Raw genomic sequence first — 21092 nt, 5'->3', positions numbered from 1 at the left:
CGTACAAGGGTCGAATGCATTTTAATAAAATAGCAAATATTACAGTTTCCGAACTTCTCCGGTAAACGGATTGTATTGCATCACGCGATCGTGAATGACCAGGCAGTAGGCGGCCGTGTTAGCGGGAAAATTATTGGATGCTTCTATTTCGAGGCGGAGATCGACGTTAGAAATTTTGGCATCGTCGGTCTGTCGCGAACAATCTATGCAGATAAATGGTCCCAACTCTTTATATTTTTCTCTCGGCAGATACGGCTGCGCGGTATCCCGTTCGTAATAATGTTTCTGGAAGTCGGCGTAATTTTGATAGAACATCGTAAACAGGTTTTTGTCGAAACTTTCGTTGAAATCTTCATACGGATATTCGATTGAATTGATATACGCTTTAACGTTTGTCAGCGAACACGCGTCGTAATCGCCGCTGTAACCGTCCGACACGCTTCCCGGCGTATTCGTGAGAAAAGCGATTATTAAACACCTAGGTTTTTCCACCTGCGAGCAAGTTTTAACCATCCAAGAGTGTTTACTCGTTTGCGGCAGATTCGGATACTCGCAGAGCTCCCAATTTCTAAAAGCACAATTTATCATTTTTTTGCTGTCGATGATTTTCATCAGCTTCAACCGCTCCCGGTCGTCGACTTTGATCACTGGAACTTTCCACAACACTCGCGTTAGCTGAACTTTGACTTTTGCCACCAACGCCTTAACCGACTCGGTAGCCATGTCCCCGCCCACCACGCTGGTGTAATGTAGCGCGCTCGTGTCCAACATCGATCTATTCAATATCAGTTGTTGGCTGCAATTTATCAATATTCGCTTGTAGTCTTCGCAAAAACCAAAAACGTGTTTTAACGGAATACAACCACTGAACGTGTTGTCTTTCAAGAAACTAGCATTTTTGTTAGTGATATCCCAAGCAGCGTTTTGCAGGATATTCGCATCGGCGGGCGAATACGAACAATAACCCTTCATGGCACTAGTTATTCCCGGTTTTTTAACCCGCTGTACCTCGGTAGAGTTTATTTCATACTTCATTTCGTTAAATAAATTTGCTAAACCATTGTGCGCGATAGATATCTCAGTTAAGAGTCCGGCTGGCTTCGTTATTTTACCCTCTATATAGATAAAACTATCGCTCGGTAAAGTATGCGCATCGCGATTCTGAATGGATATATGTATTTCGTCACCGTTGTCGAGCGCGGACGATGAAAACGGTAAAAAAGAATGTAAAAACATTTCGCGTATCGGAGATTCGTTAACATACGCCCCGCCCACATCCAAGAAGGATTTATCCATCGTTTCCGCGCGATATTAACACGGAATAGATATTTACTTGTTGGTAATTAAGCGTAAAAATTTACGATTAACTAATGTCAGCTTTTTATTTTTTTTAAATATTATCGACTTTTTTTTTTTACGATGACGTTCCGTGTGCTGTGGTGTGCTCCTGCTGACCGCCGTAGCTTTAATGCGGTTGTCGACATTGTTGTTCGCGTATTTATCGACGTTAAACTTCAAACCCATTTTTTATGAGGAGCCGAACGTTCACAGTTTCGCCACGAAAATCGATTAATTTTCCGTTTTGATCGGTCAACGATACTCGCACGAAATCAATCGTATTTGTTTTCAATTTATACAGCACGCAATATTTCGGTATTTCGACTATTTTATAGCCGGGTGGGACGACTGGATAAAATTCGTGTATCGTGTGCGATTGCCGTCCGTTGTCGAATGAACCTAAAGCTAAGTTGCATTCGACTTTTATCGTGTTTACATTCATAATTTTCACAACGCGATCCGATTCATGTCTACGACCGCGCGTTAAAACTCGCTTATCGAATCCCAATAACGGAGCGATACTGTTCTCGACGTTTAAGTCGATATCGCTATTACAATGAACTGTACATTTCAACGTGCTATTGTCGGTCGATAAACTGAAAAAATTTACACCGATGTCTTTCAAAAGTCCGCGTATTTTAGTTTCCAGAGTAATTATTTCATAACATCCAGTCGGTATTTTAATCTTAGTCGTCCCCTGCAGCCCACCGTGTATAATATGTAGAGTATCGCATCCGGCTTCGACGTTAGGTATAGAATTATATGTCTGGATGCTTAAAAGTCCGATTACGGATTTATCGGGCAATTCTAGGGGCGGGAAAAAATGACATTCCAATTCGGAACTGTTACCGCTCAACGATACTGTTTGCGACGACATGCCGGCGTGGTGAAAATTTAAATAATAAATGTATAAATATTTTAAATTCTATTATATTATTTAACTATATATTATTATGGTTTCGCGGTTAAAAATTTTAAACATAAATGTCCGCAATTAAAAGTATCGTATGTCTGCTTCCTTTCGTAGTTATATTCGATATCGCAGCCCTTAAAATATTTTTCCAACTCTAATGGAGGACGGAGATTACCGAAACTGTCGAAATACAAAACTGATTTTCCGGTTTTTTTATAACATACCCAATGCGTACCCTTATTTTTTTCAAAGTCTAGATTAACGACAGCAGCTTCTTCGCGTCTAGGTGCGACGGGCAACCTGTCTATGCAATATACGCCTCTGAAATGAGATATTTTCGCGCGTTTAGCGTATTCACTAATTTCAAAATCGTAAAGGGCACGATTGGGCAGAGTTAGTTTTTCGATTTCAACGATTTTTTATTAGATTTAATTTTTCGAGATTTATTATTTTGTTTATTAGATTTAATTTTTCGAGATTTATTATTTTGTTTTTTTCGCGTCACCGATTTTTTTCGTTTGTTAATCCGCGATGTAATAGCGCTGGTTTTCCGTGCTATAGTATACGAGCCCGCGCTTTTATACGGCCTTAGATACACGCCTTTGCCTAAATGCACGGATGTGCCGACGTCCGATCTAATACCGCGTATCGTTCAACGATGTTAGCAACGCCGCCGGCCAGGGTGCCGAGCGCCGAGAGTCCCGCCAACACCGGGATTAAAGTTAAAGAGCCCCCCGTTTTCGGAACTCTGATGACGCGAGGCGGTTTATTTTTATTTTTCGATCGAGTCCCCACAGACTTTACATGTTTTCGCGCGACTAGGACAGTCGATTTAATTAAACTGTTCATATTCGGTGTTCCCGAACACGATTTTAACGATTTTTTTAACGCTTTTTTACACACGCCGACAATACTAGAGAACCCACATCCAGCACCGATTTTGCGTTTAGCCTTCATACCCGTCGTTACAAACCACGCGGCGGCTTTTTCTTTAAAATCGGCGTCTTTCGCGCCCACTCTGCTCCAAGCACGTTCTTCCAATACACTGTCGGCCGCACCGCGATCGGACAAAGAATTACTTTTTTCGTAAGCTATGTCGTGTTCCCTGCACGCCGAGTCCAAACCGTTTATTCCCGGCTGGCTGAGAGCGAGTCTTTTTTTTAAATCGGTCCCCGGCCCGCAGTACTGATAACCGGGCAGATGTAATTCAAACGGTAGACTATTTATTACGGTGTTCAGTAGACCTGCACCGCTATTGGACTTGTACTTCGAACGCGGTAACATTATATACAATGCGGTTTGTAGACCAAGTGATAAAGCTCAGAGTCGACAATATCGACCCGCTATCGTTATGTAATAACGGAGCTGCACTGCACGCGCCGAGACACGGACCGTTGTTTCCGAACACGATACGTGCGCTGATCGTAGGCCCGTCCGGGTGCGGTAAAACAAATCTTATTTTCACGCTTTTGGTTCACGAGAACGGGATTAAATTTGAAAATGTATATATTTATTCAAAAACGTTAGATCAAGCTAAATATGTAATGCTCGATAAAATTTTGAGCGGTGTTCCGGACGTTAAATTATATAAATTCAGCGAGAACGAAACTGTTATTCAGCCTGAAAAAGCTCTACCTAACTCAGTTTTCCTATTTGACGATGTCATAATTTGCAATCAAGGAATCATACGTTCGTACTTCAGTAGATCGAGGCACAACCTTATAGATGTGTGTTATTTGGCACAATCGTATTCGCGCGTCCCGAAACAATTGATCCGCGACAACGCTAATTTCATAGTGCTTTTCAAACAAGACGAAATGAATTTAAAACACGTCTACGACGAGCATTGCTCTGGCGATATCAAATACACGGAGTTTAAAGATTTTTGCATGACGTGTTGGCGGGGTGGAAGATTTGAATTCGTCGTTATCAGTAGTGAAAACGCGCGCGATAACGGGCGTTATAGACACGGCTTCGACAAGTACGTCATTATATAAAAAGACGGCGCGCTCAAATTTTACACATTATCTCGAGATCATGGATAAGGAGAACAACTCGACAGTATCATCGCCAACGATATTGACGGATATAATTCAAGCGAGGGCGAATATAAAACAAAAATATAACGCGTTAAAAACGGGTAGGTTTGAAACGGACGCGTTAATAAATAACACATTCGGCTCCATTATCGGACCTCTGAACGAGATACGGTCGTCGAATAACAAAAGGAAACCTTTCCAGACCGCATCGTCACCGCCCGCATCGTTGCCGTCGAGAGCGGCGTCGCCATCGCCAGATGAGGATTCTATTGTGAACAGTTCACCGCCACCGCAACAGACCTCGCCTACAACGTATGCGGATTTGAACGCACGTTTCGGTCCTTGGACAAAACCGGCATTGGACCGAATATACGGTCCGAGAAAATTATCTAACGACGCGTTCGAATTGGGCGGAAAAGAAATACAATTTTTCGATAACGCGATACGCATAGAAGGCGATACACGTACATACCCGGTAACGTCGGGACTTATCGATTTATTATTCCTTAAATCCCCCGAGTCGGAGAAATATACATGGGCGGATTTAACCTTTCAGCAGGCGCGTATGCGCATTTTGTACGACAATTATAGATTTATTGACATAACTTTTATCTACGTATCCCGATTAATACTGGGGTTTTTCCTATTCCACAATGACGTATATGTTATAAACACTTAATAATTGTTATCTAATCTTACGTATTTTTCAAATTATTATTGATGTGTATTTCAGTCAACTCCGTTCGATCGCACGAAATACGTCTCGCGCCTGTTCGTAATAATATTTTTTTTTTTTCATACAAATATTTTTCTTTTTATTTATTTTCGTGTATTGCTTTTTCACCTCATTATGGATGATATTGCGCGTATGTTACAAGAATTATCAGACGAAGAAAAAGGAGATAATTTTGAAGATTTTGATAGTGACAGTGATCTAAGTGACGAAAATATTGTTTACGATAATTTTGACAGTGATTCGGAACAGAATATTTCGGATGAAGAAGTAGAAGCAATGTACACAGATGAACTGTACTTTACCGGAAAAGATAAGATTAGTAAATGGCGTAAAACTGAGTTCACCAAGCACTCAAAAACAAAAAAAAATAATATAATAAAAACTTCCTCCGGTCTCACCTCTCATTCTAAAAATATTGAAAGTGAAATTGATTCATTCATGAAAATAATCGATTTGGATATGGTAGACGAAATCGTAAAATATACCAATATGTATATAAATGATAAAAAAACAACGTATAATTATTCAAGGGACAGGGACTGCAAGGTGACTGCTAGAAGTGAACTATTAGCATATTTTGGATTGTTATACCTAATAGGAATCAAAAAAGGACACCATACGAATGTTTTGGAACTATGGGCCAACGATGGGACAGGAATCGAAATTACTAGAGCGGTTATGAGCTACAAACGGTTTTTATTTATAACACGTTGTTTACGATTTGATGACCGATCAACTAGAGCTGATAGGCGTAAATTTGATAAATTGTCAGCTATTCGTTCATTTTTGGATTCTTTTGTAAATAATTCTAGGGCTTCTTATAATAAGAGTGAATTTACTACAATAGACGAAATGCTTCATCCATTCCGTGGTCGTTGTCAGTGGATCCAATATATACCCAGCAAACCAGCAAAATATGGTATCAAAATGTATGCTTTATGTGACGCAAAATATTTTTACACATCAAATTTGGAAGTTTATTGTGGCAAACAGCCAGAAGGGCCGTATGATAATTCAAACGCACCAATGGAAATTGTAAAAAGGTTGATAACGGATATCGAAAAGTCCAATAGGAATCTTACCACTGATAATTACTATACAAGCATTCCTTTAGCCGAGTATTTGATGCAAAAACAAATAACTCTTGTTGGTACACTGAAAAAAAACAAGAGAGAGATTCCTCCTGAGTTTCTTCCCCATAAGAACAAAGCTGTTTCCTCCAGTATATTTGGTTTTCAAAAAGATAAAATGCTCTCTTCTTACGTTCCCCGTAAAAATAAAACTGTTATATTACTTTCTACGATGCATGATAAGGGAAGCCTTGATAATTTTACTAAAAAGCCAGAAATAATCATGGATTATAATAGTACAAAAGGTGGTGTAGATACTGTCGATAAAATGTGTGCTACTTATACTGTGTCTAGAATTACGAAACGTTGGCCTTGTGTGATTTTTTATAGTCTAATGAACATTGCCGGAATAAACGCACAAGTTTTATATGCATTTTCAAAGCCGAATGATGCACCGAATCGGCGTAGAATTTTTCTAAAAAATTTGTCTATGAGTCTAATGAAAGAACACCTTATTTCAAGATCGAAAATTAAAACATTACCAATGGATGTATCAGTTTTTTAAAAAAAATACAAAATGGAAAACGTTGTCGAAGATGTACAGGAGCCTCCTAAGAAGCGCGGAGTTTGTCGTTTATGTACGATCGAAAAAAAGAGATCATCTGCTACAATGATATGCTATAAATGCAAGTTGTACACATGTAAGAAGCATTCTAGCAAACATGAAATAATTTGTCAGACATGTAATGACGAAAGTTTATCTGACTAGAATTAGTTTATTTATTTATTTTATAATGTATTATGTTATACTGTGTTACTTTTATTTAGTAAGAAATAGAAAAAAATCGTGTTTTATTAACAATTATATTGAAATTATCATAAAAAATTATAAAAAAAATATGTATAAATTCATAAAGTATTATATAAATAAGAATAAAATGTTACAAAAAAATATTTCTATTAAAAATTATTTATTTATCCTTCATTTTAATTAAATATATATGAAAAGCATTCTGTCGTATAAAGTACGACACGCGCCTGCTCATGTAATACACAGTAGCGCGTCTGCCAAAAGGTTAAATGCGTATAAACAGATCTTAATTCAGACATCGGCGCACAGGACGTCGAACGGCGAACGTATTCGTAAATCTAAAGGACCGAAATCTGGAATAATATCGAATTTGTTTTCGAGAAAAAATAATATTTTAACGGGTGCGGGTATTAATATACGATTGCAAAAGCACAATATCACTTATTGGAACGATCCTAACGAGTTGGTCGATAGACTGCGTTTATTGTATTCGTCTCTCGCTGCGGGCAACACGGCAGTTCGTAACGAGATAATATCGATTTGTGAAGAATTAGTCGAGGCTAAACTATTGAAAAAAATACCCAATGTCTAAGCGGGCGATTGCGACGGAACTTCACGCGTCGGCCAGAAGGAGCTATCCGCGGCGTCGAGTCATTGTTTACGGTAAAAACGATTTATTCCAAGCAGACCTCGTCGACATGCAACAATTTTCCGCCGTGAATAAATCGTATAACTATATACTGTTCATTATCGATTGTTTTACTAAACGTTTATTTTACGCGGCCTTGAAGACCAAAAGGGGCGAGGAAGTCGCTGCGGCAGCTGGTAAAATTTTCGCACAGAACAGACCTAATCTATTGCACGTTGATAAGGGCCGCGAATTTTACAATAAAAATTTTGAAGCCCTAGTGAAAAAACACAATATAAAAATGTATAGTACTTTCAGCGTGCTCAAAGCATCGATAATAGAAAGGGTCAACCGCACGATTAAAGCTCGTATGTTTAGAGAATTCACTAGCAGAGGCTCGCACGTTTGGATCACGATTTTACCCGCTTTAGTTGACGACTATAATAATTCGATGCATAGAACGATCGGTATGACGCCGATGCAGGCCGACGCCCGCCCGTTGCGGGTAAAACTAAAATACGACGTTGGAAAAACGGGGAAAATAAAATTTAGCGTCGGTGATAAAGTCCGCATTAGCGTGTACAAGGGTGTTTTCACCAAAGGATATTTACCCAATTGGTCTACGGAAATATTTACTATTATTAAAGTGAATAAGACTACGCCGGCAACATTTATCCTCGAAGATTATACGGGCAGTCCGATAGCTGGCGGTTTTTACGCCGAAAAAATACGTAGGACTATGTACCCCGACGACTATCTGGTGGAAAAAGTAATTCGCACAAAGGGTCGCCGTGTATTCGTTCGATGGTTAGGCTTTACGGACGAGCATAATAGTTGGATAAATAAGGCCGATTTAAAAATATAAGCACAGTTACCGCGGTACGATGGACGCGTTTGGAGGTTCACCGGCCAGCCGGTCGAATAAAGCCATCGCGGATATGGAGGAAAAATTCGAAAAAGAGCTCGCCTTACACGTCGATTTAATCGAGATAATCGACGGTAAAATCACTGTAGTCGGTGGAAATTTTACAAAAGAGCTAGCTGTGCATAGTAATATAATTGACGCAAACGAGAAAAAAATCTCGACACTCGTACAGTCTCTCGATAAATATTTTTCGGAAAACGACAATAAAGTTGAAATTCTAATCGAAACAGTAGAGATTGCTAATAATGACATCGTGAATTTGAAAACTAACTTGGCGCACGCACACGATAGGATAGTTATACTCGAGGATAAAATCGATAAATATCAGTATTCATCGAAGACTACCGCTAGTAAGACGTTATGATATTATATATCTATATATTATAATATAGCAAGTGCAAAACGCGTGAATGATGTCGTCAGCTATTCTAGATATTCAGTGTGTGCTAGGGTCGGACTCGAAATATTTGATAAAAGAAATGTCGGTAGTGGACTTGGAGGGCCTTGCCAGTCAACACTGGATTTTTAAACATATTAGAACGCGCGAAAATACGTCAAAAGTCAATGCTGTCAACATGTGGTTGTATCGCAATTACCATCAACTGTGGTCGGTTTGCGGGGACGTTGAATATTCGGAAATAGGAAAGATTTTAAAATCGTTACATTTCGATTGCATTTACGTGAAAGGCGAGGAAAAACGCCAGATCATTCAAGACTTCATTCCCAATGTCGAAATCATCGAGATGGACGCGGATTTGGACTGTCCGCGACTCGACCAGCTACACGCGGGACCGGGCAAAAATATACAACCGTGCTGTTTATACCATATGAATTTAGATAGTGCACAATGTACATATAATCGAGTTTTCGCATTGCTTAAATGGTTTAAAAATAATATGTAAAAATAATGTGTTATATTATTTAATCATTGTATATAATATTTCTGAAATAAATGTATATTATATTATATAATCGTGTAAATAGTTTTATTACGCATATATCTGTGTGCGTGTGAATAACATGTATATACTCCGCATCTGGGATTGACGGTTGGTCAGAGTCACACAAACGACCTCGCATTCCATAATACAGTAAAACCTCGCTAAAACGGAACTTCGGTAAGACGGAAACCCCGGTATTACGGAATATTTGTTTGGTCCCGTTTCAAATTACATATAATTTTATCCCGCTAAGACGGAAACCTCGCCAAGCCGGAAACGGACACGTTTTTGTAATGAAAGTTGATGAAAACCCTCGCTAAGACGGAAATATAACACGATTTTCGTGTAATAAATTTATTTTCGTACTGTCGATACCCATAGATAATCGATATACGAGCGCGTACGATGACATTAAAAACTAATAAAATTGATATGTATACACTACCTATACAATATTATTATCTGAGTTGCTTGGTTCAGTATCAAATCGTATATCGTTACGTTCGTGTCGTTTGCGTCGTTGCGTTTTCCGTCTATCGTTTAAAATGTCGAAAAAAACAACTCTTACGCTATCGGATAAAATAAAATTAATCGAGTTAAAGCAACATGAAAATCTTTCAGTGAAGGAACTTATGGTGAAATTTAAGTGTGGAAAAACGCAAGTTTATGAGGCAATAAAAAATAAAGACAAACTAATGGAACAGTGGGTGAGTTGTAAAAATTCTGGTAAAAGTAAAAGAGTGGTGTCGGTGGGATATGAACAAGTTGAACGAGATTTATACAGGTGGTTCATCAATTGTCGGTCGAAAAGTTTGCCCATCTCTGGACCTATTATACAAACAGAGGCCACTAAATTAGCAGAAAAACTCGGAATTAGTGATTTTAAAGCTTCAAACGGTTGGCTTGACCGGTTCAAACGACGGCACAATATTGTCTGCAAAAAAATCAATGGAGAAGCAAATGACGTAAATCAAGATACAGTTGAAAATTGGAAACGCAAACTCTTAGTTCTCATTAAAGGGTATGAAGCTAAAGACATTTATAATGCCGACGAAACTGGTCTTTTTTTTAGAGGGATCCCTACCAAGTCTTTAGTAATAAAGGGCGATGCGTGTGTTGGTGGTAAAAAATCTAAGGATAGGTTAACTGTATTAATGTGTGGGAGCATGGCAGGTGAAATCAGGAAACCTCTTGTTATAGGCAAATCCATGAAACCTCGTTGTTTTAAGAATATGAATATTGCTTTGTTACCTGTGACTTGGAAATCTAACAAGAAGGCTTGGATGACGGCTGAAATAATGGAACAGTGGTTGCAATATTTCAATGCAGATATGCGATCACAGAACAGAAATATTTTATTATTTTTGGACAATGTGACATGTCATCCTTACATTGAACTGTCTAACGTGAAAATTCATATGCTACCCCCGAACACCACTTCGGTTTCTCAACCGATGGACCAAGGAGTTATTTACACCTTTAAGTCGTACTATCGTAAATTTATGCTACAGTCGCTTGTGTGCAAAATTGATAGTTCTACTTCGGTTCACCAGCTTGCTACTTCGATAACTGTGTTAGACGCTGTAAATTGGATTTCTTTATCGTGCAATAGTTTAAAAAATGAATGTGTACAAAATTGTTTCCGTAAAGCTGGATTCTTGATTGATGGATTGGACGTGAATCCCAATGAGAATGCCCTGACTGAAATTCAAGATATCTTTGCTGCACTTGATTTTGACCAAGAACAATTTCTGCACATTGATGACCAACTTGAGACGCAGCAAACCCATGATTCGGCTATATCCATGGTTGAGAATGAAAGTGAAAAAGACGAAGACAACGACGAAAACCAATATGAAGAACCAGAAAATATGGTAAAAGATTACAAAACTGCTATCTGCTACCTCCAGGAACTACAAAAATTTTCCCTCACAGTGTCTAACGGTGAGCTTTTGGATTTGATTTCGAGAGCCAAGGAGTGTGTGGAACGTGACGCCTTACAAAATAAAAAGCAAAAATCAATAACCGATTTTTTTCAAAAAATATAATTATGTATTTATTAATGTATACTGGCTAAAAATAAATACGTAATAAATAAAATATATAGATGAATAAGTATAAATATAAAATTAAATTAAAAATATAAATTGTACGTATTATGTATCAACTGGTTTAAAATAAATATACATATATGTAATCTTTAATTTTATTAAATTAAATTTTTTGAACCCCGTCAAGACGGAAAAATATCATGGTCCCATGCGATTCCGTCTTATCGAGGTTTTACTGTACGATTTTTTTAAATAATTCGTAGAATAATATAATTTCGTTTCTGTATACACGATATTATTATTATTATCTCCATATATATATATATATATATATATATATATATACATAATATAATGCCTACGAATGTCGAGTTTTTAATACAATCGTATTCGTTAGCCACCCTACGGGCGGGGTGTAAAATACCATCATCTGACGGAAAAGGTCAACCCGTCAGTCGCGCGTGGTCGAAGCGGCGCATTCCGATTACAACGCGCAAGATCCGCTATCGCTATACCCGCTCAATATTACGCGCACCGATCGATATCGGTGGGGGTGGTGTCTAGTGATGATAATTTTGGACGCCTGTCCGTCGACCAGTGAATTTTAAATCAGTCTAATATACTAGCCAGCACAAAACAGTCCTTTCGCACTAACATTTATCCGTCAAGCAACAGTCTAAGCTCTAAATCAACATCTCCGTTCGAATAAAGTGAGTTTTATTTAATAATAATTATTATTATATGCAGTCGTATAGTTATGACTATAATTTTGAAAATATAAGCGGAGTTAATTTAATTAATTAAATAATTATATAATATAATATAATTAAGCATCATTTTTATTTGATATTAATAGTCGATATTTTTTAAAATTTAGCTCAACTTAGACGTCTACGATATTATCAGTGATCATCTTCTTCTTCATCGTCTTAGACATAATACATACTAAAAGTGAGTTAATTTTTACTCTAATAAAATAATGAGATATTTTTTTTAAAAAAATAATAAAAATAACTATTTACACATAAAAGTACGCGTATATGCTTGCGTTTAGACAATTTATTTTTTATCTAACATTTATTTTTTCTGTTCTCAGTAACGATGGCATTCCTGAAAAATTTAAAACAGCAGACGAACATTCTAAATCTCTCTATCGGAGATTTGATGAAAGATGTTGAATACCCCGTCCAGTCCATGAAGGGCGTGGACACCAAATTCGGTCCGGCAGTTTCGTGCGTCTTGCGCGAGCACGATAGTGGCGGCGGGGTGATCAACGTATTTCTACCAATAAATCCGCCCGGAGATCGGCCTTTTTCATTGTAATTTACACATGTCTGTACATCAATGGGTGTACCCGCTCAATATTGCGCACGCTAAACGGTGTAGGTGGGGGTGACCGTCGATGGCAATAATTTTGGACACTTGTCCGCTGTCCGCTCAATATTGAATCAGTCCTATTTTCTCTACAGCACTAAACAGACCTCTCCAGATATCATCGCTCGCCAGTTCAAAATATAAATATTACAACGCCTCCATACGAATAAAGTGAGTTTTATTTAATTATTATCATTATATGCCGACGTATTACACGGGACTAATGTCTTGTTAAAGTCTAATGTCAGTGGAGAATTTTTATATTTTATATAAAATTAACAGACGATATTTTTTTTAGTTCTGCATTCATCATCATTCAACCATATCAAGACGACTTCATCACACGACTCTTCACACACGTCGTCTAATTAAAAAAGTGAGTTAATTCAATTAATTTAAATAATTTACTTTTTTTCTAACGTTTATTTTTTCTGTTCACAGTTAATTATGGATGTTTTAAATTCGCTCCAGCGGCAGACGAACGTGTTGAATCTATCTATCGGGGAGCTGACAAAGGACATCGAATACCGGGTACAATCGATGGATAATGCGGAGACGAAATTTGGAACGGCTGTGGCGTGCGTCTTACAAGATCCGACTGTCGGTGGGATAATTAATGTATTTCTCCCCAAGTCGGTGCAATTGCCAAATGATGAAATACAACGGTACAATCAACATGAGGCTGATCCGGTAAACCTCATTTTTCGGGGGATGAGTAAAAGAAGCTTTATAATTACATTCGTACCCGCTTAAGCTCGTTTTTCGTGTGATGTCTAATGTAACTTTAAAAAAAAATTTTTATGTCTTGTTTTTAATAAAAAAATTTAAAAATATGTTTTTATTTTAATTTTATCTAGATCCTATAGTTATAAGGAGCGTTTAATATAATTATATGCATTTAACAAGTTATATAATTATTTTGTCCGAGCAATGAGTCGGTTTTAAAAAATATATTATTTAATAATTATTATAAGGTCAATCCTTTTATACATCATAATTTAACAAGTTGAATAATATAAATAGTTTCGTCAAAATAAGAGGTTTTAATTTAGTATATAATAATATTTTATTTACATAATATTATGTATATACATTTTAAGGTCGAATTTCACTAACATTATTTTCTTCCAATGCATCTTTTCTTTAGGAGGGCTGGCATCCCACTGATAGTCGCAGCTCATATGAAATGTCTGCGCGTCGTCTGAAAATATGACACACGATTTAATTTTTAGTAATTGTATTATATATATATATAAATTAAGACTTGCTTAATATTTCTTCACCGCTGAGGAATTGACCAGATATCAGGTTTAGTACAGAAGATGATGATCTCGAATCTGGTGATTCCCACGGAAATCGCTGTCCTGCTTGAAACCCGAGCGAATTATTGACGGCGGGTTCTCCTGGCCCGGCTACACGTAGTGTGTAACCGTGTAGATCGTACGATTTCGGGAATAAATCAGGTGACTAAAATTAAAATAAATTTTAATTTAAATAGAGCGATATAAAATGATAGTTGAAAACTTACCACGCATCGTGTGTTGGGAATATCGTCGAAAAATGAGATCGACATATTGATATATTGTTATTATACGTTCGTAAATGCTTAAATCCAAGGACTGACTACTTAAACGAACATCCAAATAATTTATCAAATCAAAACTTCGTAGAAAATAAAAACAAAAATCACGACAACACAATAATAAATACAGAATGTGGACAAAGAGTATTATCAATGATAGTGGAATTTGAGGGAAATGAAAAATATGCTATATTAGACACAGGGTCAAATCTTTCTTGTATAGACTTTTCGTTAACAAAAAATAAGCAACTTATTAGTTATTAACACTAAAGACAACATCATAATAACTGATGCAGATAATACGGAACTAAAGCAAATAGGTAGAACTGAGATAACAATAAAAATAAAAAATGACTATTATCATATAAACGCATATGTAATTGAAGGATTACATTGCAAACTGCTCTTGGGAAATCCAAAGAAAGTCCACCTTGTCGCGGTGACCCCGCCCGACCAGACACACGTCCGGCGCTAAGAGACTTTCAACTGTCCGGAGCAGGCCGACTCCGGACATCCACCCTTGGCAAACATGCAACCGCCGGCATAGCCCACCGGCGGCCAGAGGGACTTGGGCTAAAAGATGGCGCTCCCATCAAAACTCAATATGGACACAACAAATAAAACAGAAGATGATGTTACTGGTACAGAGGCCTCGGAAACCTCAGACCCGGCAGATGTGGGTGAGCTCGCCACATCGGTCGTCATCAATAGCTCGGTTAATGTAAGCTGGAATACGGAAATGGATAAATTTGATATATCGGAATCGGACATTACAAACATGCAAAGGCAACTGGACTGCGTTAAAGAGTTCTTTCAGGATGACAGTTATTGGCCAAAGAACGCAATAACGGGAAAACACAACACCGTTAACGACCACAATCGAGGTAAAATGATACAAGTATTAGACAGTCTAATATACAAAATACTATTTCTTGATAAATGCAAGGTCAAATCAGGCATTAACCTAGAACTTGTCAAGGACAAAATAGATAAAGTATTACAAGACCTCGACACATTAGCGATCAAAGGCCTATCTAATAAAAACAGGTTCCAAATACACGACCTTGCAAAACAATCAAAAGCTTCTCTTGAGACGGCTCAGTTGATCCTTCATGAACACATGCACGAGGAACTATCTGAAGACGACCAAATGAGGATCCTGCATAGCCCGAAAAGCCCGGGCCCACAACAACTGACCTTTAGACGAGTGGATAGCCAAAGTTCGGTCGTCTCGGCGACCGAGAACACTTTTTTGGAAATGGGTAGCTTTGAAACTCCGGGGGGTCCGTCTACTTCGCAGAAGAGACACGAACCCGAGAAAGACATGAGTCCCATTGATAAAACTGAGACCACAACTAAAAAGACAAAAACAGAAGAGGCACCCGTGGAGACTGTTGGTGAATTAAACCACCTAGTCCACGCGGAACTAGACAACCTCAAAACAATCATAGAAAGCGACAGCTTGAGCAAGCGAATAACAGTTTCAATGCGAAAAGAACTTACGGGATCTTACAACCGCATCTGCTCGATTGTAAGAGACATCACGTATCAACACGCAAAGCTCGAAGGGGCTTACACAGAGATACTAAAAAATAAAATAGAAAGGCCAACTAAGCCCAGTAGGCCGCAAACTATCATCATAAATGATGATGATGAAACATCTATACCGCAAACAGACGAGGGCACGTCTTATTCAAACGTGGTCCAACGCAATAAGCCGAACACCGAATACGGCAGGGTCAGTGTCCACGATGGAAGGCTTGGAAAAAAGACCACCAAAAAGACAACTAAACAAAAGCCAAAAGACACAAAAACAAAGATAACACCGGCGACAGTAGAAGAAAACTCAGCGCCAAAAGTCCGACAACCTACAACGGAAAGCACATTCCAAGTAGTTGAAAGGACCAAAAAGCGAACAGGTAATAAGAAGACTAATGTAGATCTGAATAAAATCAGAAAACCACCAGGCATGCAAAGGTTTGTCCTAAAGGATTCCGCGACAAGCGAAGAATATCCTAAATTATGGAAAAGTTTCTGGACAGAACTAAGGAATAATATTAAAAACCCAAGACTAGCGGTTCATAAAAACCGCACAAAAGGTCCGACGATACTGATACCGGACAATAAGGACACCCTAGATGCCCTAAGAGAAAATACTTTGGTCTCGGAAATCATTCCAAGAAGACCACGGTTGACTCTTAAGGGCCTAGACAGCAGCCTCACGGACGCGGAAGTAATCCAGGAACTGCTAGATTGCAATCCGGAATTGGGTCTAACCGAGACCGATGTACGGGACATCAGAGTTGTCTATCACTCAGGGCCAAGATCGGAGATAGTCACCGACCTTGTCCTTGAGGTAAGTCCTGAAATTCTTAGAAGAATCGAAGGAAAGAAAGCGTATATCGGCGGCATACGTAGCACACTGAGTCTGAATCATTCAGTTTCACAGTGCTTCAAGTGCCAGAAATACGGCCACACGGCAAAGAATTGCCGTGAAGAGGACATGACATGTCGAAACTGTGCTGGAAGCCATGACAGCCGAACATGTCAGATCAAAGAATTTAAATGCTGCAATTGTAAGGGCAAACATAAAGCCTCAAGCAACAACTGTCCCGCAAGGACAGCAGCTCTGAAGCGCCTTGCAAAGCGGACTGACTTCGGTCAACCGCTTACAACAGGAACTACAAACGAAGAAAAATAATGAATGGCCTGAAGATTATTCAAGTCAACTTAAACAAACAAATGATCGCCTCCGAACAAATGAGGGACATATGTTTGAAAGATAATATTGATATCATACTCGTCCAAGACCCACTGATAATCAATGGCTACGTAACCTGCTTTGAGGGCTGTCGTCAGATCCTGTCTGAAGACAATCCCGAAGCTGCCATAATCATAACAAATAACAAAATCAAGGCAATAAAATTGGGACAATTCACAACTCGTTATATTGCGGTTGCCAGAATTGGCATTGGCTCCAGCAAAGACGACGTTGTGATAGTGTCGGCTTACTTTAGATATAACAAGCCCACAACAATGTTCACCGAACTACTGACCAACATCAGCTTGGCAAATAGACGCCTATTGATTGGTGCTGATTGCAACGGCCATTCGACAAGATGGCACAATAACTCCACCAACACAAGGGGAAAGATAGTTGAGGAACTGGTTGATGACCAGGATCTCCGCATCATAAATACCCCTCAAGACCTAAAGACCTATAAAAGGAACGAAATGGGTGAGTCGAACATCGACATAACACTGGCAAGTCCCTCAATCAAAAGATCAGTAAGAGGATGGACCGTGACTGACCGGACAGACAGTGATCACAGGTCATTGGAGTTCACTTTAAACCTTAAGAGTCCTAAAAAGAAAATTGTAAACCCAGGTACACGGTTTAGAACAGATAAAGCGGACTGGGACAAGTTTAGACTTACGCTCCTAGGCCTAAAGACGAATATCCTCGGCGACTCTGTTGACGAAATCGCATGCAGCCTAACAGAGGCAGTCGTCCAAGCGGCAAGGCTCTCCATGCCAAAGCGCGGAGGAACCAAAACTGGTATAACAACACCACCGTGGTGGACGGACGAACTCACCGAATCAAAAAAGTCGCTACAGAGAGTCAGGCGAGAGGGCCTCCCTAACACAAACAGACAGGCATACCAACAGCAAAGAAACCAACACCTGCACAAAATCAGACTCGCCAAGATGAGTTCCTGGCGTGAGTTCAGTGCAGACATGAACACAAACCGATGGGGTAAAGCATTTAAATGGGCTAAGAGCGGCTCTCGGAAGAATCCGATGCCCACCACGGTGAAAACCAGTGCTGGGACTTACACTACCAACATGAAAGACACATTAGACACGTTTCTCGAGGCATTTCTGCCCGAGGATCGGAATACGCAAACTTTTATGCCTTATGATCACCAGGCAGATGACACACCTCCTGATAGCACAACCGCACAGGAGGTTAAAGAAGCCATATGGAAAATGAAGCCAGATAGAGCACCAGGTCTGGATGGAATAACTGCCAAGATGCTAAGAATTGCATGGCCAGTCATTTCAGATTCTATCACGGATCTATACGAAAAATGCCTAAAAATTGCAAGATTTCCTAACTGTTGGAAGACCGCTAACCTTGTGATCATTCCGAAAGGAAAAGGAAAGAACCCACTTCTTACGGGGTCGTACAGACCAATCAGTCTGCTACCTACCCTCGGTAAGGCATTGGAGTCTCTAATAACATCAAGACTAGAAAAAGAAACCGGACTAAACGAAATAGGCCAACAACACGGGTATGTCACCGGAAGATCAACCGAGACAGCTGTTAAGGCATTATACGACTGGACAGATCAGTGTCCCAACAAAATAGTAATCGGTGCCTTCCTGGACATCACTGGTGCATTTGACTACGTCAGATGGACACCGATTTTTGAACGATTAAGAGTCCTCAAGATCAGTAAAAGAACGCTTGCACTGCTTGAGAGCTACCTCATGAACAGATCAGCGACACTCACGATAGACAAAGAGATCAGATCGAGGCAAATGACACGAGGCTGCCCACAGGGGTCGAGACTAGGACCGACACTCTGGAAGGTAGCGATGTCAGATGCGTTCGAGCCCATGGGACACCAATCACACATGATTGCATACGCAGATGACATAGCAATTGCAGTCGGGGCTGCAAGGTTGGATACAGTCAAGAAAAGACTTAGTCAATACTTTGACCAACTTACAAACTGGTCAAATAAATACGGCCTAAAATTCTCAATGGCAAAAAGCCAAATCATGACACTAAAAGGTGGGGTCAAACCCACATACACGGTGCCATTTGGCTCAAGTGCAGACGCCATACCGATCACAGCGACAAAGACAGTAAAATACCTCGGAGTCATTATAGACCCGAGAAGGTCATTCAGAGAACATATTGAAGGCATTGCAGACAAGTCAAAAGAAATGTTCCTACGCTTACGCTCCATGACATCGGCGAACTGGGGAGTAGAACAAAGCACGTCACTGATAATTTACAAATCGGTGTTCTTGCCGAGAATTACATACGCTGCCTCCATATGGCAAAAAGCACTAGAGCTCAAATGCTCAATAAAAACACTAGGAAGCATTCAAAGAGACGCCTTACGTGCCATAACAGGCGCATACAGGACAACGTCAACAGCTGCCCTTCAAGTCATATCAGGGCAACTGCCTTTGGACTTAGAAGTGAAACGCTTTATCCTACGAAGATCCTTAAAGACAAACGACATCACACATCAAGAATATGAAAGGGACCTGCATGATCTGTTAGAGGCCTGGCAAGAAAGATGGAACACAATGGACAAAGGGGAGTGGACATTCCAACTCATTCCGGACGTGAGAATCCGGTACGGACTGCCACTCACTATGGACCACTATACGAGCCAAATGCTCACCGGACATGGAGACTTTCGAGGAAAGCTCCACTCGTTCAACAGAGTACCGGCTCCAGGATGCGCCTGTGGAAATGGCAGCGAAACAGTAAAACATGTTCTCCTAGCCTGCCCAAGAACAAAAGTCCAAAGAGAAAATCTGAAGAGAAAACTACGACAAGAACAAAGTCCTTGGCCACCATATGATGGAGCCATAATCACTAACAAGACGACATACGAGGCCTTCCGAACATTCGCGCAGGATAGTCTCAGACAAAGAACAGATCGATGATCTGGAGGTTCTGACCGTGACCTCAAGAAGAGCGGGTCGATCGTCTCGGCGATGCCTCAGGGAGGCGTGGTATAGGCTACCGAGCCTTAAACTCGGGGGTCGCTACCTCCGCGTCGGCAGCGAGCGCTGCCGGTAAGGGCCCACCGTGAGCCCGCGGTACACGGCCCAAATCTCGGGAGGGTCACAGCGGAGGCGCAATGCTGACGATGCTCGGCCCGAGCATCCCACCATTGATGTGCCTACCTAACGGGGGCGAGAATGGTGCTTCGGGATGTGGGGGGCCCGCAGCGTCGGGAAACTGACGCTGTGCCCCCACACAGCGCGGTCGCGCACGGTCACCGGGCGCGGCCGACGGTGGTTTGGTTTCGAAGTGGCAGTAGCTGGAGCTACCGTGTGGTTAAAAGACCAATGCTTGGTCTAGGGGAAGGCTGCCGAGTGAGTATCTCCTTAGCGCCCACCCAGCATATCGGAGGGCTATATACACCGAAGGTTGCCTGTGACCAAAAACGGGAAGCGATGAGGATAGCTCGCGACCCTACCAGGGTGGTGAAGGGCACGTGCACGCCTTAGCCAACGGTACGGTTACACTCTCGACTCCGGTGGGAACGGGTGTGTGACCGGTGCTCGTGGTCCTTAGACGACGCGCGGCCGGCGTCCGGTGGGTAAAACCACCGGGCGCTGACCGTGAACCTCCGCGGCTCTTGACTAGCGCTTAGCGCTAATATAAGGTCCGCGGCTGTAGCCGCAAGGCAACAAAACCCGGGAGACCTCATGCTCTTGGGAAATGATTTTAATATCAATAATAACGTAATAATCGATTTTAAAAATAAAAATTAAAAACATATAGATTAAAAATAATACAATACAAATGAACAAACTCTGGTACGATTATAACAAAAATAATATTACCAATAAACATACAAAAATCAATTATATTGCCAGCATAAATTATAATGAAAAAGAAAATAATATTATTACAAATGAAAATAT

General features: G+C 40.1%; 5 protein-coding genes and 1 long non-coding RNA gene across 6 annotated transcripts; 3 read left to right on the top strand and 3 right to left on the bottom strand.

Moving 5' to 3' along the window:
• Positions 1-39: 39 nt before the first annotated feature.
• On the bottom strand, positions 40-1296 carry LOC132925675 (uncharacterized). Its single transcript, XM_060990046.1, has one exon. It carries the CDS (start codon positions 1294-1296, stop codon positions 40-42), a length of 1257 nt encoding a protein of 418 aa, XP_060846029.1.
• A 649-nt stretch (positions 1297-1945) lies between these two features.
• On the bottom strand, positions 1946-3535 carry LOC132927881 (uncharacterized). The gene has a single exon (XM_060992459.1). The coding sequence runs from the start codon at positions 3533-3535 to the stop codon at positions 2858-2860; it is 678 nt and encodes a 225-aa protein (XP_060848442.1). The 3' UTR covers positions 1946-2857.
• Positions 3536-5140: 1605 nt separating this feature from the next.
• On the top strand, positions 5141-6661 carry LOC132925674 (piggyBac transposable element-derived protein 4-like). Its single transcript, XM_060990045.1, has one exon. It carries the CDS (start codon positions 5141-5143, stop codon positions 6659-6661), a length of 1521 nt encoding a protein of 506 aa, XP_060846028.1.
• Positions 6662-9946: 3285 nt separating this feature from the next.
• LOC132925673 (tigger transposable element-derived protein 4-like) lies at positions 9947-11363 on the top strand. The gene is made up of 2 exons (XM_060990043.1): positions 9947-11275; positions 11337-11363. Exons 1-2 carry the CDS (start codon positions 9947-9949, stop codon positions 11361-11363), a joined length of 1356 nt encoding a protein of 451 aa, XP_060846026.1.
• Positions 11364-11934: 571 nt separating this feature from the next.
• LOC132927652 (uncharacterized) lies at positions 11935-12734 on the top strand. The gene is made up of 3 exons (XR_009661774.1): positions 11935-12162; positions 12330-12403; positions 12549-12734. It is a non-coding gene; the product is annotated as an uncharacterized LOC132927652 (long non-coding RNA).
• Positions 12735-13874: 1140 nt separating this feature from the next.
• LOC132924265 (uncharacterized) lies at positions 13875-14912 on the bottom strand. The gene is made up of 3 exons (XM_060988464.1): positions 14355-14912; positions 14095-14293; positions 13875-14027 (listed from the first exon to the last, which is right to left on the bottom strand). Exons 1-3 carry the CDS (start codon positions 14397-14399, stop codon positions 13897-13899), a joined length of 375 nt encoding a protein of 124 aa, XP_060844447.1. The 5' UTR covers positions 14400-14912; the 3' UTR covers positions 13875-13896.
• Between the last annotated feature and the right edge of the window lie 6180 nt (positions 14913-21092).

Source organism: Rhopalosiphum padi, chromosome 3, assembly GCF_020882245.1.
Source record: "Rhopalosiphum padi isolate XX-2018 chromosome 3, ASM2088224v1, whole genome shotgun sequence".
Taxonomy (NCBI): domain Eukaryota; kingdom Metazoa; phylum Arthropoda; class Insecta; order Hemiptera; family Aphididae; genus Rhopalosiphum; species Rhopalosiphum padi.
Note: the sequence above shows the minus strand (reverse complement) of the source record. Positions and strands in the feature narration are given on the sequence as shown.

Bases quoted from the DNA above. Each gene is read 5' to 3' on its own strand.
- LOC132925675 (XM_060990046.1), bottom strand. From the start codon at position 1,296: ATGGATAAATCCTTCTTGGATGTGGGCGGGGCGTATGTTAACGAATCT.
- LOC132927881 (XM_060992459.1), bottom strand. From the start codon at position 3,535: ATGTTACCGCGTTCGAAGTACAAGTCCAATAGCGGTGCAGGTCTACTG.
- LOC132925674 (XM_060990045.1), top strand. From the start codon at position 5,141: ATGGATGATATTGCGCGTATGTTACAAGAATTATCAGACGAAGAAAAA.
- LOC132925673 (XM_060990043.1), top strand. From the start codon at position 9,947: ATGTCGAAAAAAACAACTCTTACGCTATCGGATAAAATAAAATTAATC. The intron at 11,276-11,336 runs GTAAAAGATTAC...TTTCCCTCACAG, and splicing joins ATGAAGAACCAGAAAATATG to TGTCTAACGGTGAGCTTTTG.
- LOC132924265 (XM_060988464.1), bottom strand. From the start codon at position 14,399: ATGTCGATCTCATTTTTCGACGATATTCCCAACACACGATGCGTG. The intron at 14,294-14,354 runs GTAAGTTTTCAA...TTTTAATTTTAG, and splicing joins TTCCCAACACACGATGCGTG to TCACCTGATTTATTCCCGAA. The intron at 14,028-14,094 runs GCAAGTCTTAAT...TCATATTTTCAG, and splicing joins CAGCGGTGAAGAAATATTAA to ACGACGCGCAGACATTTCAT.